Source organism: Eleutherodactylus coqui, chromosome 4 (genome assembly GCF_035609145.1).
Source record: "Eleutherodactylus coqui strain aEleCoq1 chromosome 4, aEleCoq1.hap1, whole genome shotgun sequence".
Taxonomy (NCBI): domain Eukaryota; kingdom Metazoa; phylum Chordata; class Amphibia; order Anura; family Eleutherodactylidae; genus Eleutherodactylus; species Eleutherodactylus coqui.
In genome coordinates, this window is record NC_089840.1 from 157218126 (window position 1) to 157233173 (window position 15048).

Genomic DNA, 15048 nt, shown 5'->3' on the forward strand with positions numbered 1-15048 from the left:
CTGCCCAAGAAACAGACATTGCCCTAGTGGAGTGGGCTTTGAGTCCCTCTGGGGCTGGTTTGTTAAGAGCTTTATAAGCCTCCATCATGGATGAACGAATCCACCTAGATAGAGTGGTCTTTGCCATTTTTTTTTCTTGTTACCCCCTCAGGAACTCAAACTTGAGAAAGGTCTCACGGCCAAAACGTCGCTACATTTACCTGTCATGGGAGAATAAACCTATATTTTGTACAGCACCCCTATATGCTGCCAAAATCTCTCTAATACATTGAGCTTCCGTAACAAAGACATGGCATGATGCTACAAATTTTCAGACTCAAGAATAGTGAAATTCGCAGGAGGAGATCCTGTTTGTTCACTAAGGGGAGGACAGAACACCGACGTATACCCAGGATGATACCCAGAAACTTTCTGCTAATTGGGTGCAGTATCTGATTTCTTCCAATTTATTAGCCAGTCCAGATGCTGCAGAGACATGGGATAGTAGAAGATCCCTGGTATCGGCCACTATTAGGATATCATCTATATATGGAAATATCATAATTGACCTTTCCCTTAGGATAGCTACCAGCTCCGCCATCAGATTTGTAAAAATCCATGGAGCTGAAGCTATTCCAAAAGAGGGGCACCTATATTGGAAATGCCTTAATTTTCCTCCCATAACAATCGCGAACCTGAGAAATCTCTGCGCTTAGGGGTGAATGGGAATTTGAAAATAAACATCTTTCAGGTCTATAGTTAACATGAAAGCCCCCAGTTTGATTAGTTTTACCACTGACTGCACTGTCTGCATTTTGAATCTCCTGTACTTGCTGAATTTGTTCAGGGGTTTCAGATTCACTATCAAGCGAGATTTCCTGTTTGTTTTAAGGAAAAGACAGTATAATGACCAATTTTTTGTTGAACCAGGGGAACTGCTACTATAACCCTGATCCTTATTAAGTCCCCGATTCCCTGATGTAGTAGGAGAATCTGTGAAGTTGGGGCTGTAGTGATCCAAAATGACTGTGGGGAATGAGCATCCTAATCCACGTGGTATTCTCCTTTTATAATTTTTGAAATCCAGGCACTCTCATAAAGCAGAGCCCACCTTCCTGAAAATGCCTGTAACCATGCTACCGTGGGGACGGCGTCATTGTCTGAGTCCCTGAAAATCAGATTGGTTGGGATTAAAAAAGGAAGTTTTTCCCTTTACCTCCCTTTGGGTAGCTGAAACGTCCTGTTTTACCTTTATCCCTATACGCCTCTTGTTGTCTTGGGCCATCCTAATCGTACACATGGAGGTAATACCAGATCACCATTACCCTAAGGGGAAGTCTTTCTGTCCGAAGGCCAGCTCTGAGTTAGAGCGAAGATCTAGTCGATAGTGTTTTGTAAACGTATGGACGTTTGACCAAGTAGCCGCTTTACAGATCTGATTTGCTGATGCTCCACTACGTTTGGCCCATGAGGAGGCAAGGGCCCTAGTGGAGTGGGCCCTTATCCCTTCTGGAACCAGCAGGTTACTAACCTTGCAGGACTCTTGGATAGCTAGCTTGATCCACCTCACTATCTTTTGAAGCCGCTCTACCCTTGTTGAGACCTTGAAACTGTAGAAAACTTTTTTCCGATTGACGAAACGACTGGGAGGTTTGTAAGTAACATACTATAGCCTGACTTACATTTAATTAATGTAAGCGTTGCTCTTTTTTATTTCTAAAATTTTGGCAAAAGGAAGGTAGGATTATCTCCTGTTTTATGTGGAAACAGGAAACAACCTTTGGGAGGAAATCCGGAGTGGTTCTAAATATTACCCGCTTGTCTAGAATCTTTAGATAAGGTTCCTTACAGGATAACTCCTGTAATTCCACAATTCTTCTAGCGGATGTTATGGCTATTAGAAAAGCAACTTTTATAGATACGTTTTTTTTAATGAAATTTTGTGAATGGGATCAAAAGGAGGATCACAGAATCCCCCGAGTACAATGCTGAGGTCCCATGAGGGGACCAAATTCCATAAAAATGGTTTCATCCTATTCGCCCCTTTCAAAAACCTTTTGATCCATTTGTTCTCGATAAGATGAACATCAAACAATGAACTAAGGGCTGCTACTTGGACTCGCAAGGTCCTTGGACTAAGTCCTTTATCTAATCCCGACTGAAAAAAAATCTAGCATTTTAGAATAATCCGGTTTATCCGTATTTGGACAATCGAGTTTGTACCATACATAAAATCTATTCCAGGTCCTGGAGTAGATCTTTAAGGTAACGGACTTACGACTCTTTAATAGGGTATTAATTACCTTTTGAGATAACCCCTGAGTTTTTAGTCTTTGCCTCTCAATAGCCAGGCTGTCAATCTTAGCCAATTAATTTTCTGGAAGAATACTGGACCTTGAGATAAGAGGTCCTCCCTGAGAGGCAACGTTATGGGGGATTGTATCGCCAAAGAGCTCACCATTGGAAACCATGGTCTCTTTGTCCAGGCTGGAGCAATAAAAATTACAGTGGTTTGGCTTGCTTGTTTATTTGTAGACAACGAGAAATTAACGGGAGAGGAGGGAAGGCGTATACCAAAGTCATGTTCCAGTCCTGAGATAGGGCGTCCAGTGCCATTGGATGATCTGCAGGTTTTAGCGAAAAGAATTTTTGGCATTTTTTTTTTTTGGCTGTTCTTCAAGAACATATATCATCTGTTCTACTTTCCTTTATTATGTCTGTTAACTTATAAGAATTTTTGGCATTTTGAGTTTTCTCTCCCGGCAAACAGATCAACTTGTGGCTGGCCCCACTGCTTCGTGAGATGATGGAAAACTTCTGTATTGAGAGCCCAATTTCCTGGATCCAGCTTTTTCCGGCTTAAGAAATCTGCTACCTGGTTTAAGAACCCTTCTAAGTGGACTGCTGATAGTGACAGGATTTTGTTCTCCACCCAGGATAAAATTCTTTGTGCCATCCCTGGTAAGTGTGAATACCGGGTGCCTCCCTGGTGGCGGATAAAAGATACGGCAGTTATATTGTCAGACAACACTTTTACATGTTTTCCTTCCAAAATATCCTCCGATCGGACTAACGCTTCCCAGATTGCCCTGAGTTCTTTATAATTAGATGATTGGGCACCGACGTGGGATGACCAGCTGCCCTGAAGTATTCTATCAGCCACCTGTGCTCCCCAACCGGTTTTACTGGCATCCGTGGTAACTGTTATACAAGGAGATGAGGCCCATCATACCCCCCTTCCTAAGCTTGGATGGTGATAACCACCAATTTAACGACTGCTTTACGCCACTTGATACTTTAATTTTTTTATCCAAAGAGGCTTGACTCTTATCCCAAGTCGACAAGATAGTCTGTTGGAGTACACGAGAATGGAACTGTGCCCAGGGTACTGTGGGTATGCAAGATATCATATGCCCTAAGATCTTCATTGCCTTCCTAATAGAGACATAATTTTTCTTTTTGGAGAGAATTTATAATGTGTGATATTTTAGGTTGTGGGAGGAACGAAACTTCGCTTACTGAATCTAAGAGAGCCCCAAGAATTTTTTTTTCCAGTATTGGGAAGCAAACTGGATTTCTGGAAGTTTACTATCCAGCTTAAGTAGGAGAATAGACAGAGTTTGGTTTAAGTGAGACTGCATAGACTCTGTATCCTTTGCCGTTAACAAAAAATCATCCAGATAGGGGATAATATTGATGATTTTTTCACGTAAATAATTAATTGGTTCAATCATGACCTTTGTGAATACCCTCAGGGGAGAGGAAATGCCAAACGGCAAGTAGACAAACTGAAAATGGAAGATAGCCCCTCTTATCCTTACCGGAAACCTCAAAAACGTCTGGGATGCGGCATGGATAGGTATGTGACAATAAGCGCCTCTTAACCCCTTAAATGGCACGCCCAGAAATTTTCCGGGACGAGCTCCACTGCTCATAGAGACATAGCCCGGAAGATTTCCGGGCTATGTATCACTATGGGAGCTGCAGAGCACAATGCCACAAGCTTTGACATTGTGCTCTGCCTGCACAGACCCACAGAGAACAAAGCAAGGGCTTTGAAAAACCAGCAGAAGATATTGCCGATATGCCGGCAATCTCCTGTTTTGTTTACAGGTTGCCATAGAGACCATCGGCTTGTCAAAAGCAAGCCGATGGTCTCTGTGGCAGGGAGAGCTTGGTGCTTGGCTGTCAGAGGACAGCTAGGTACCAGCTCTTACAGCAGAGATCAGAGAAAACCTCCGATCTCTGCTGTGTTAACCCTTTACATGCTGCAGTCTATGTGACTGCAGCATGTAAAGGGCTGTCACCATCGGACCCCCGGAATGTGATCAGGGGTCCTGATAGGTCCCTGTGGAAGTCCCCTAAAGGGACAAAAAATAAAAATAAAATAAAAAGGAAAAAAATTATTTAAAAAATTATAAAAACACTTGTCTCCCTTTACTTTGTAAAAAATCAAAAATACAATCACACATGTGGTATCCATGCATCGTAATGACCCAGAGAAGGAAGTTAATACATTATTTAAACCCTTAATGACATGGCCCCTTTTTTCCCCATTTCTTTTTTTCCTCCCCCCTGTTTAAAAAATCACAACTTGTCCCGCAAAAAACAAGCCCTTATATGGCCATGTCAATGGAAAAATGAAAAAGTTATGGCTCTTAAGACGCAACTGCAAAATTAGTTGAAATTCAATGATTAGATCATTTTAAAAAACCTGCCCTGGTGGGCACGACAGGTTGTTAGAAAACCCGCCACTCAATGGGTTAAATCAATTTTGCACATAACGTGAGTGTGTCCTGTTAACAGAACCGTGGATCTGATAGTCTTCATCTTGAAAGTACAATTTTCAATAAAACTATTTAGTGATTTTAAATTAATAATAATCCTAAACGTTCCGCTACGTTTTGGGACTAAAAATAAAGTTGAATAGTAACCCTGACCTCGTTCATCTACGGGGACAGGTTTAATGGCATTTAATTTCAGTAAATTAACAGTCCCTTCCTCTAATCGCTCTTGGAGAAAGGTGTTTGTGTTGGGTGACTACGTATTTTCTAGGGGGAATAGACGCTAGCTCTATTTTACATCCCGACACGATGACTCCCAGTACCCAGGGATTACCAGATATCTGTCTCTATCTCCCTGAATACCGAGAGAGTCTACCCCCTACCGCAATCCTTTTACCTGGGCTCGGGTTTAACGGAAAAGTCAGAATTTTTACCTTTCCCTCCTTTCGGGTAGGACCATCTGCCCGATGTCCTGTTATTTCTTGTTCTGGGTTGTTCAGGCTCCTTCCGGAAGGATAGCGTTCTCCTTTGGAAAAAAAAAATTCCTGTCTGCTGCTCTTTCTAGAATTTTATCCAGAATTGGTCTGAATATTCTCTCTGAAAAGAGATTGTGCATAGTTTGTTCTTGGATAGTGTATTGCCTGACCAGGCCCTAAGCCATAAAGCTCTTCTGGCTGAATTTCCCAGCGCTGCGTTTCTTGCTGCAAATCTTACTGATTTAGCCGAGGAGTCCGCCAAAAAGGCTGTTGCGTTTTTGACTAATGGGATGCAATCTAGGATTTCATCTCTGGAAGTTGTCTGCTGGAGATGTAATTCTAACTGATCCAGCTATATGTACATTGACCTTGCCACAGATGTTGCTGCGATATTTGCTTCCATTAGAGTTGACACCGATTTCCAGACTCCTTTAAGGAAGCCTTCTATCATCTGATCCATTGGATCCTTTAGTTGAGACCCATCTTCGATTGGTAGAGAGGTTTTCTTGACTAACTTGGCTACCTATATGTCTACCTTTGGAATTGCCTGCCATAGGGTTGTATCTTCAGGTGCAAATAAGAGACGCTCCTTAAATTCCCTGGGAATGGCTTGACCTCTTTTAATCTTTTGCCATTCATCTGTCACCAGGAAATTTTTCTTACATCCGGTCCTAAGCCCCCCAAACCTGTCAACCTGCACTGATCTTGCTTGAGGATCGTCTATGACTTCCATGGTGTTTTGGACTACGGTGATATGTTCGTCCAGGTTCTGATTGGAGAAGTAGTATTTCCTTTCATTGTCCTCTCCTCGGATTGGCGCTGAAGCCTCTGAAAATTCATCCTCTGATTTGTCAAAGTCCGACGCTTTAGGGGAAGATATTACATATTCGCTGGTACGCGCTCCTTTCAATTGTCTGAAAGGTCCCTGTTGTGGGTCAGGTGTCTGTTCTGACCGTAAGGCCTGTACTTCCTCACGGACCATAGTTCGGATCCCTTGAAGTCAATTTTGTTGTCCTTCCTTAACTATTTTAGAAGTACAGTCAGGGCAAATTTCTTCCAATCTTTTTGCGCACAGGGCGCACCTTTTAATGCGTTTTTTATTTCCCTTGATTTTTAGTGCTTCCTCCTATAATAGGACAAGCCATTTTTACCAACCCATTACAAAGAAATACTTTTCCCTTGTGTGCAAGTGGACTACTTATATTTGGTATAATCGCCTTATTGGCCTCTGCACTTTCCATACTGCCAGGAGGTGCTATGGAGTCCCAAACACTGAGAAAGCGTTTTGAAATATGAATTTGCCACCTTTTAGAATGGAATTGCTGCGCTGCGTGTGAAGTCATCACGTATGATGCGGCACCTCGCTTATTAGTGCGAGCCAGCCGCTGGGACCTAGGCGCAAGACATAGCAGTAACTGCTGCAGGTCCCCCCATCTCCTGACAGCTCCTAGATGGTGCCGGACGATGCGCTCCTGCCGCTCTGAAGCTCTTACCCCCAGCTGAGAAGTAACCTGCTCCTGGTGAGTGGATCCTGCAGCTTTTCCTAGCGCCCTTGCTCCAGCACAGAGAACTCCTTCTGTGTCCATTGGGATAGGAAAAAACACTGGAGATGGATATGGGAGGTGGCTTTAAGAACTCTCTTTCTTCCTGTCCCAACGAGCACAGGTGCGGCAACCTCCATGTGTGCTGTCAGAATGGACGCTATGGAAAAAAAGGTTATCTTCTATTGCGGTTTTCCTTCTGGAAAACCCCTTAGAAATCACATGATTTTAGCCAGAGCACTCTTCTGGCATAATTGGATAAGGCCGCACACAGACCTCGCTGCTAGCTTCAAAGGCTCAGCGGCAAAATCTGCCCAAAAAATGGTCGCCATTTTAAGTATCTAATATCTGTTTACCACGAATTATAGCACACAGCATAGTAAAATAAGAAAAAAATTGGAGAAACATTGGGGGTTACTGACCACTGATCCCTTGTTAAAAACTAGTGTTCCTAAAAAAACAAAATTAATTTTTCATTGTACAAAATTTTTGAGGATCATGCCTTCGAAAAAAGTCGTCAAAACACACTGTATCATTAGTTAGGACACCAATTGGTGCATATAGGTGTAATTCAAAAAAATGTAAATAATGTACACAAATTGATCATGGTAGAATAGAGATAAGGACATATCCTGATCAGGGACCCATAAATGTAAAACATCATATGACCTGTAGTTCAATCTATGTTGTATATTTGTTAGGGTGCCCACGCGGCCTAAAGTATGGCTGCACCACAAACGCATGAAGAGTACGGCTCAATAAACACAGATCAAATTTAAGAAATTGTTTTGATAAGCATAGTGTGTCTTGTCACTTTTTACAAACCCATGACAAAGAACCAACACAACTATGCATTACCCCTCTTGAGCTGATAGAACCAAAGTCTTATAGATGCTTAATAGTGAAAGAGATGTATTGGATTTTTAAACTGAATACATTGGCACTGCATGGGTTAAAAGAGGTTTTAGAGAACTTTTAATAATTTTTTTATCAATCATTTAGTACGTAGTAATGTAGAATATTAATTTATTATTTTATGACTACTATTTATGGGTCTTTATACTAGAATTTTCTATATAAATAAATATCTATTTAGGTATGAAGTAAAAAATATGTTTTTGAATTAACTGTTTTTGTTCCATTTTTTATGTATATTTGATATTGTGCATATATATTTATGCTTTTTCCTTGTACCGTCTTAGGATAATATTCTTTTTATGTGCCAAGGGTAACCCCCCTCTTTTTTAAATTTTTTTTTAAGAGATTAGGTAATGAAATTGGAATCTTGATTTCCAATTAAAATAAAATATGTTCAGTGGAGAGGTGACGCAGGCACAGGGGATGGAGCACTTTGTGCGTTCCACTGAATAAAACTACTCTTACCCTCTGAATGAAGTCTGCACATGCACGGCTTCCTGGAGCGCAATATGCATTCTACTAGAAGTAGGAGTGAGTCTTCGGGACGCATGCGCACACTGTGGAATGCACGTTGCGCTCCATCTGACCGCCATGACGGCCACCGGCAGCATGGTGACCGGCCTGTGATATCATCATCTTGTGTCTCTGGCATCCCGATGGTGGCCATGCAGCTCCTCTCTGAGTGGGAAAGGGTTTTTACTTTCAGGCAATTCAAGTCTCCTTTTATATAAATATATGCTATGTATTGTATCCTTGTTATGCTTGAAAAGGCAGTATTAGAGCGCAGAAGCACGTTGCACCCGCACCGTTGCCGGTCAGTGGGTGGAGATCCCTCTGTCCACATTCCAGCAACCTCTTCTGTTTTTTGTGTTGTCATTTCCCTGATGGGGTAATAAACACAATAGTTCAGACAGCACCAATGGATATTGAGCAGGCTCCCCAATGTGCTTTTCTCCAATCCTCCGTGAAGGAGGAGAGCTGCAATGACAGTAAAGGGGGGACTCTCGCCAGGAGAGTGGACCCCCAAAAAGAAAACAAACAGTAGGTTTTAAGTAAAAAAGTTATGCGCTCGTGGAAAAAGCAGTTGGGACAAGCAAGATGTAAAAAGTGTCCATCCCGTAAGGGACGGAAAGCATGTAAAACAGAATAGAATGGCACTTACTCGGAAGGAGGGGGGTGTATGGAACAAGAAGCCCCCTCCTCTGTGTGCTGACTCCTCAAAGTCCTCTCAGTCGCCGATGGAAATCGCGAGAAGCAGGTTGATTTGTCCAGTTTTAATTAAATAAAATCAAATTTACAGGAAGGCAACGCGTTTCGGTGCGACATGCACCTTTTTCAAGACTATGCGTACATATATTAGAACACAGATTTACTCACATTTATAGAAGTCAAGGTATCACTTTCCTTCTGTGTGTAGCGCCATTTTGTGGGTGGAGCTATGTGATTCCAGGGGGAGGAGTTTGTGGTGATAGGTTGGTGTGTGTCACGTGTTTCGTTTGGTGACGTGGCCACACAGACCGGAAGTGTTACGTGGCGTTGTATGTTTTACTTTCACTTTTGGGCTGCGTAGTCACGCAGCTTCTGCGTGCCACGTCATCACGGAGGGTCCTAGGTCATGTGACCTGATGACGCGATCACGCTGTCAGTGCGTGCTGCGTCATCCTGGAAGAGCCTGGAGATGGATGGTGTGGTCACATCGGGCGTGCGTGCCGCTCGTGATGTAAGTCACATGATTGAAAGTTGTAATTGCTTTGTCTGAGCATCATGCGTTACTATGGTGAGCGGTATGCGTGTTACGTCATTTACTGGGTCACGTGATTGTTGGGTGTATTAATGCTATTCAAGCGTTCTCTGTCTCTATGGAGACTAAGCAGTTCAGTCATATGGTTATTGTAGAACATATATCAGTTGTTTGTAAGGCAGATAGGTATTATTTGCAAACAGAGTAAACTCATCATAATTAAAATTAAAATGCATCCTATTTTTAAAAAACAAAAAACAGCAACATTTTTGTTCTAATTAATACGTTAATAAAAATAGATACAAGTAAATATAAATATATATTAATTAATTAATGGGGGCTACATAAAAGAGACCTATTGATCATTCAAAACGTATAGGGTCATCAAATATATTTCTTATGCCAAATTATATCTATTCAAGTGTTCTCTGTCTCTATGGAGACTAAGCAGTTCAGTCATATGGTTATTTGTAGGACGTATATCAGTTGTTTGTAAGGCAAGTAGGTATTATTTGCAAACAGAGTAAACTCATCATAATTAAAATTAAAATGCATCCTATTTTTAAAAAACAAAAAACAGCAACATTTTTGTTCTAATTAATACGTTAAAAAATAGATACAAGTAAATATAAATATATATTAATTAATTAATAGGAGCTACATAGAAGAGACCTATTGATCATTAAAAACGTATAGGGTCATCAAATATGTTTCTTATACCAAATTATATCTTATGGCATGTATAACATCTTAGATGGTACATTAAATTGTTCCGAGTAAGTGCCATTCTATTCTGTTTTACATGCTTTCTGTCCCTTACGGGATGGACACTTTTTACATCTTGCTTGTCCCAACTGCTTTTTCCACGAGCGCATAACTTTTTTACTTAAAACCTACTGTTTGATGGGGTAATAAGTCACTAAAAATATCCAAGAAGTCGGGAGAGTGAAAGTTTTTTTTCTGTACAAGCAGTTTACTTTAGTCTTTTGGTATTCCAGATGATGTCTGACTAAGGAAGAGTAAGAAGGGGGGGGGGATTACTTCACATGATCTAGACTCTATGCTTCTCTTAATACATTCCAGAATTGTGTTTGCCTTTTTGGCTGCTGCATCACATTGTTGACTCTTGTTCAGTCTATGATCTATTAGTATACCCAAGTCTTTTTCACATGTGCTGCTGCTTAGCCCAATTCCTCCTGTTCTGTATGTGCTTTTTTCATTTTTCTTACCCAGATGTAGGACTTTGCATTTCTCCTTGTTAAATACCATTCTGTTAGTCGCCACCCACAGTTCAAGCTTTTTCTAAATCTTTTTGAATATGCTCTCTCTCACTTCCCTAGTGTTAGCTACCCTCCTAGCTTTTTTGCATTTGCTGCTCGTTTTAGCCTGATTCCTCCCATTTATGTATTATATTGTTACATGTAACACTGAAGAAAAGCGTTTCAATGGAAGTGTTCAAACAAAGGCTGGACAAATATGTGTTTGGAATGATTTAGTGAATCCTGCACTGAGCAGTCGGTTGGACCAGATGACCCTGGAGGTCCCTTCCAACTCTGCCTTTCTATGATTTTTACAGTCACTAATTATTTCAGTAGGGTTGTTAATCCAGGATTTTTTTTTGTGATTTGGCTTCAACCTCATTAGTTTTTTTCCCCTATCAAAATAGGTTGAGAAAAGACATCTGTCCATCCAATTCAGCCTAACATAATACATTACTATGCTACTGGTTCTCTTTCTTACAGAGCCCAGGCATGTATGAGCAGACTTATGTAGACTAACTCACATTCAAAATGAATTTTGAGCTTTTCTTAATCATTCATTGTAATACTCGCTCACTAACAGTCCATCAACATATTACATTTGACATGCACTTTGTACTTACAGCTATTGTTGATCCATTTTTTCCCACTCCACCTGTAAAGATAACTTGGAAGTAATTGACTGAGGAAAATACGGTGCCTGCAACAGTGCAGAAGGCAGGAACAAGTTTCACTTGTACATTTAGTACAGGGATCTTTAATACAGAAAACAAAAAGGAAGAATAAGCAACATGTATCATATTAGAAAATATACAGTTTAACATCTATAAGCTTCATAAGTTTACTTACTTAGGCCTCATGTCCACGGGGAAAATCAGGCCCGCTACGAATTCTCCATGGAGAATCCGTAGCGGGTCCCTCCTGCCCCGCGGACATGAGTCATTAAAATAAGAATAAACTCACCTGCTGCGGACCGTGCAGGTCTTCCCTTCTTCGCAGCCAGATCTTCCTTCTTCGGCCCGGCGGATGTGCTCGGCATGCCGGCTGCGTCCCGCGCGCATTCGCCGGGCACATCCGCCGGGCCGAAGAAAGAAGATCCTGCCGCGAAGGAAGGAAGATCTGCATCGCCCGGAGCAGATGAGTTTAATTCAGGCGCGGGTCTCCTGCGGATCCGTACGGCTTCCATAGGCTTCAATAGAAGCCTGCGGGAGACCCGCACCTATATGGAGCATGTCCATTTTTTTTCATGCTACAGAAATTTTTAAATTCACTTTTATTGACCATCCGCGGATATTTATCTACCCGCGGGTGGCTAATGTATCCCTATGGGGTGCGGATCAGCGTGCGGGTGATCCGCTGCAGATTTTAATTGTTCCTTTCCCCGTGGACATGAGTCCTTAACCCTTTCCAAACCACTGTCTGACGTCTGAAGACATTCTGATTGAAGGCTGTACAGCTCCAAGGTCGGAAGATGTTCGGCAGGGTATTCTTACTGTACATTACTGGCTGCGCTGTTGTCAGGGGCCTCTCCAGCATGTCCCATACCGCAGTACTGGTTCTAGCCAGCAGATGGCACCATTGTATAATGGCAGAAAGAGAAAGCCCCCTAGGAAACCCTAAATCCAAAATTGGATTGCAAAGGGTTAATGTATAAGTGCATGCAAAGTACACCTGATAGCTTTTTGCACCTTGTACAAAATGTAACACTAGATCACCAGGTTTACAAATAAACACCAACAATTTGAAATTATTGCATATGGAGTGCAACACTATCGAGGTAGCATATCTCAGGAATGGTAACCCATTGGAAACTGATAAAAGTATCTATTGATTAATCATACATGTAACTGTGTAATTTGCTGATATCACTAAAATTAGGCGATAGATTACCTTTTAAAAAAAATTCTCTAATTGGGGCCGTTGGTGGTCGTGGCACTCCATTCCTCTGTAAGGAGAACACACGAATGCTGGCTGTGTCTCCCCAGTTTAAATACCGAGAAGGGGCGTAGCGGCCCCAAAATGCATCTATTGTTATACTGGATCATTCACTAGGCTGACAAAAGGGGGGGAGATATCCCTGAAAAGCTTGCTGTAACATCATGTATATTTGCTAGCCATTAAAAAGGTATATCTACAAAATTACCTATTTCTCTCACTGAGAACAATCACATATTGTTATACTGGAATAATTCCTAATAAAACAGAGAAGTCAAGCTTAGAAACAGGTCTTGTACCTTTTTAAACCCTTGAGTGGCACGCCCTGAAATTTTCCAGAACGAGCTTCACTGCCCATAGCGATATAGCCCGGAAGATTTCTGGGCTATGTTTCACTATGAGACCTGCAGAGCACAATGCCAGAAGCTGTGGCATTGTGCTCTGCATGCACAGTCCCTAATAGAACAGTTCAGGACTTTGAAAAAAGAAGCAGTGAGATATTACTGATCTGCCAGCGATCTGCCGGCGATCTCCCGCTTCTATTTTCAAACTCCTGCACTGCTTTGTTTACAGGTAGCCATGGAGACCATTGGCTTGTCAGAAGCCAGTCGATGGTCTCTGTGGCAGGGTAAGGGCTGGTGCTTGGCTGTCAGAGGATAGCTGTGCACCAGCTCTTACACAGCAGAGAATGGAGAAAACTTCCGATCTCTGCTGTGTTAACCCTTTACATGCCACGGTCTATGCGACTGCAGCATGTAAAGGGCTGTCACTAGAGATGAGCGAGCACCAAAATGCTCGGGTGCTCGTTACTCGGGACGAAATTATCGCGATGCTCGAGGGTTCGTTTCGAGCAACGAACCCCATTGAAGTCAATGGGCGACTCGAGCATTTTTGTATATCGCCGATGCTCGCTAAGGTTTCCATTTGTGAAAATTGGGGCAATTCAAGAAAGTGATGGGAACGACACAGCAACGGATAGGGCAGGCGAAGGGCTACATGTTGGGCTGCATGTCAAGTTCCCAGGTCCCACTATTAAGCCACAATAGCGGCAAGAATGGGCCCCCCCCAACAACTTTTACTTCTGAAAAGCCCTCATTAGCAATGCATACCTTAGCTAAGCACCACACTACCTCCAACAAAGCACAATCACTGCCTGCATGACACTCCGCTGCCACTTCTCCTGGGTTACATGCTGCCCAACCCCCCCCCCCTGCACGACCCAGTGTCCACAGCGCACACCAAATTGTCCCTGCGCAGCCTTCAGCTGCCCTCATGCCACGCCACACTCATGTCTATTTATAAGTGTGTCTGCCATGAGGAGGAACCGCAGGCACATACTGCAGAGGGTTGGCACGGCTAGGCAGCGACCCTCTTTAAAAGGGGCGGGGCGATAGCCCACAATGCTGTACGAAAGCAATGAGAAATATAATCCTGTGCCACCGCCATCAGGAGCTGCACACGTGGGCATAGCAATGGGGAACCTATGTGCCACACACTATTCATTCTGTAAAGGTGCCTGCATGCCCCAGTCAGACCGCGGTTTTTTTATAAATAGTCACAGGCAGGTACAACTCCGCAATGGGAATTCCGTGTGCACCCACAGCATGGGTGGCTCCCTGGAACCCACCGGCTGTACATTAATGTATCCCATTGCAGTGCCCATCACAGCTGAGGTAACGTCCGATTAAATGCAGGTGGGCTTCGGCCCACACTGCATGCCCCAACCTGACCGGGCTTTTTAATTCATAGACACAGGCAGGTACAACTCCCTATTGTGAAGTCCCTGTGGACCGACAGCATGGGTGGGTGCCAGGAAGCCACCGGCGGCACATAAATATATCCCATTGCATTGCCCATCACAGCTGAGGTAATGTCATGTTAAATGCAGGTGGGCTTCGGCCCACACTGCATGCCCCAGTCAGACTGGGTTTCTTTAGAAGTGGACACATGTAGTTACAACTCCGTGTCGACCGACAGCATGGGTGGCTCCCTGGAACCCACCGGCGGTACATAAATATATCCCATTACAGTGCCCAGCACAGCTGATGTAACGTCAGCTGTAATGCAGGTGGGCTAAAAATTAATTGGATTACACTGCAGGCGAGGGCCCCAAAAAATTGGTGTACCAACAGTACTAATGTACCTCAGAAAAATTGCCCATGCCCAAGCAAGAGGGCAGGTGAAACCCATTAATCGCTTTGGTTAATGTGGCTTAATTGGTAACTAGGCCTGGAGGCAGCCCAGTTAAAATAAAAATTGGTTCAGGTGCAAGTTTCAACGCTTTAATGAGCATTGAAACGTATAAAAATTGTTTACAAAAATTATATGACTGAGCCTTGTGGGCCTAAGAAAAATTGCCCGTTCGGCGTGATTACATGAGGTTTCAGGAGGAGGAGCAGGAGGAGGAGGAGGAGG

General features: G+C 42.8%; 1 protein-coding gene across 3 annotated transcripts in view; it reads right to left on the reverse strand.

Annotated features, from left to right (window-relative positions):
* Positions 1 to 15048, reverse strand: part of LOC136625814 (choline/ethanolaminephosphotransferase 1) — a 349399-nt gene that overhangs the window by 44581 nt on the left and 289770 nt on the right. For 2 of the 3 annotated variants that reach the window (XM_066600333.1, XM_066600335.1), the window contains exon 6: positions 11322 to 11453. The exons of the other annotated variant lie outside the window; for it this stretch is intronic. In XM_066600333.1, coding sequence (XP_066456430.1) covers positions 11322 to 11453 — 132 coding nt within the window. The remainder of the gene's footprint in view (positions 1 to 11321; positions 11454 to 15048) is intronic. 3 annotated transcript variants of the gene reach the window in all.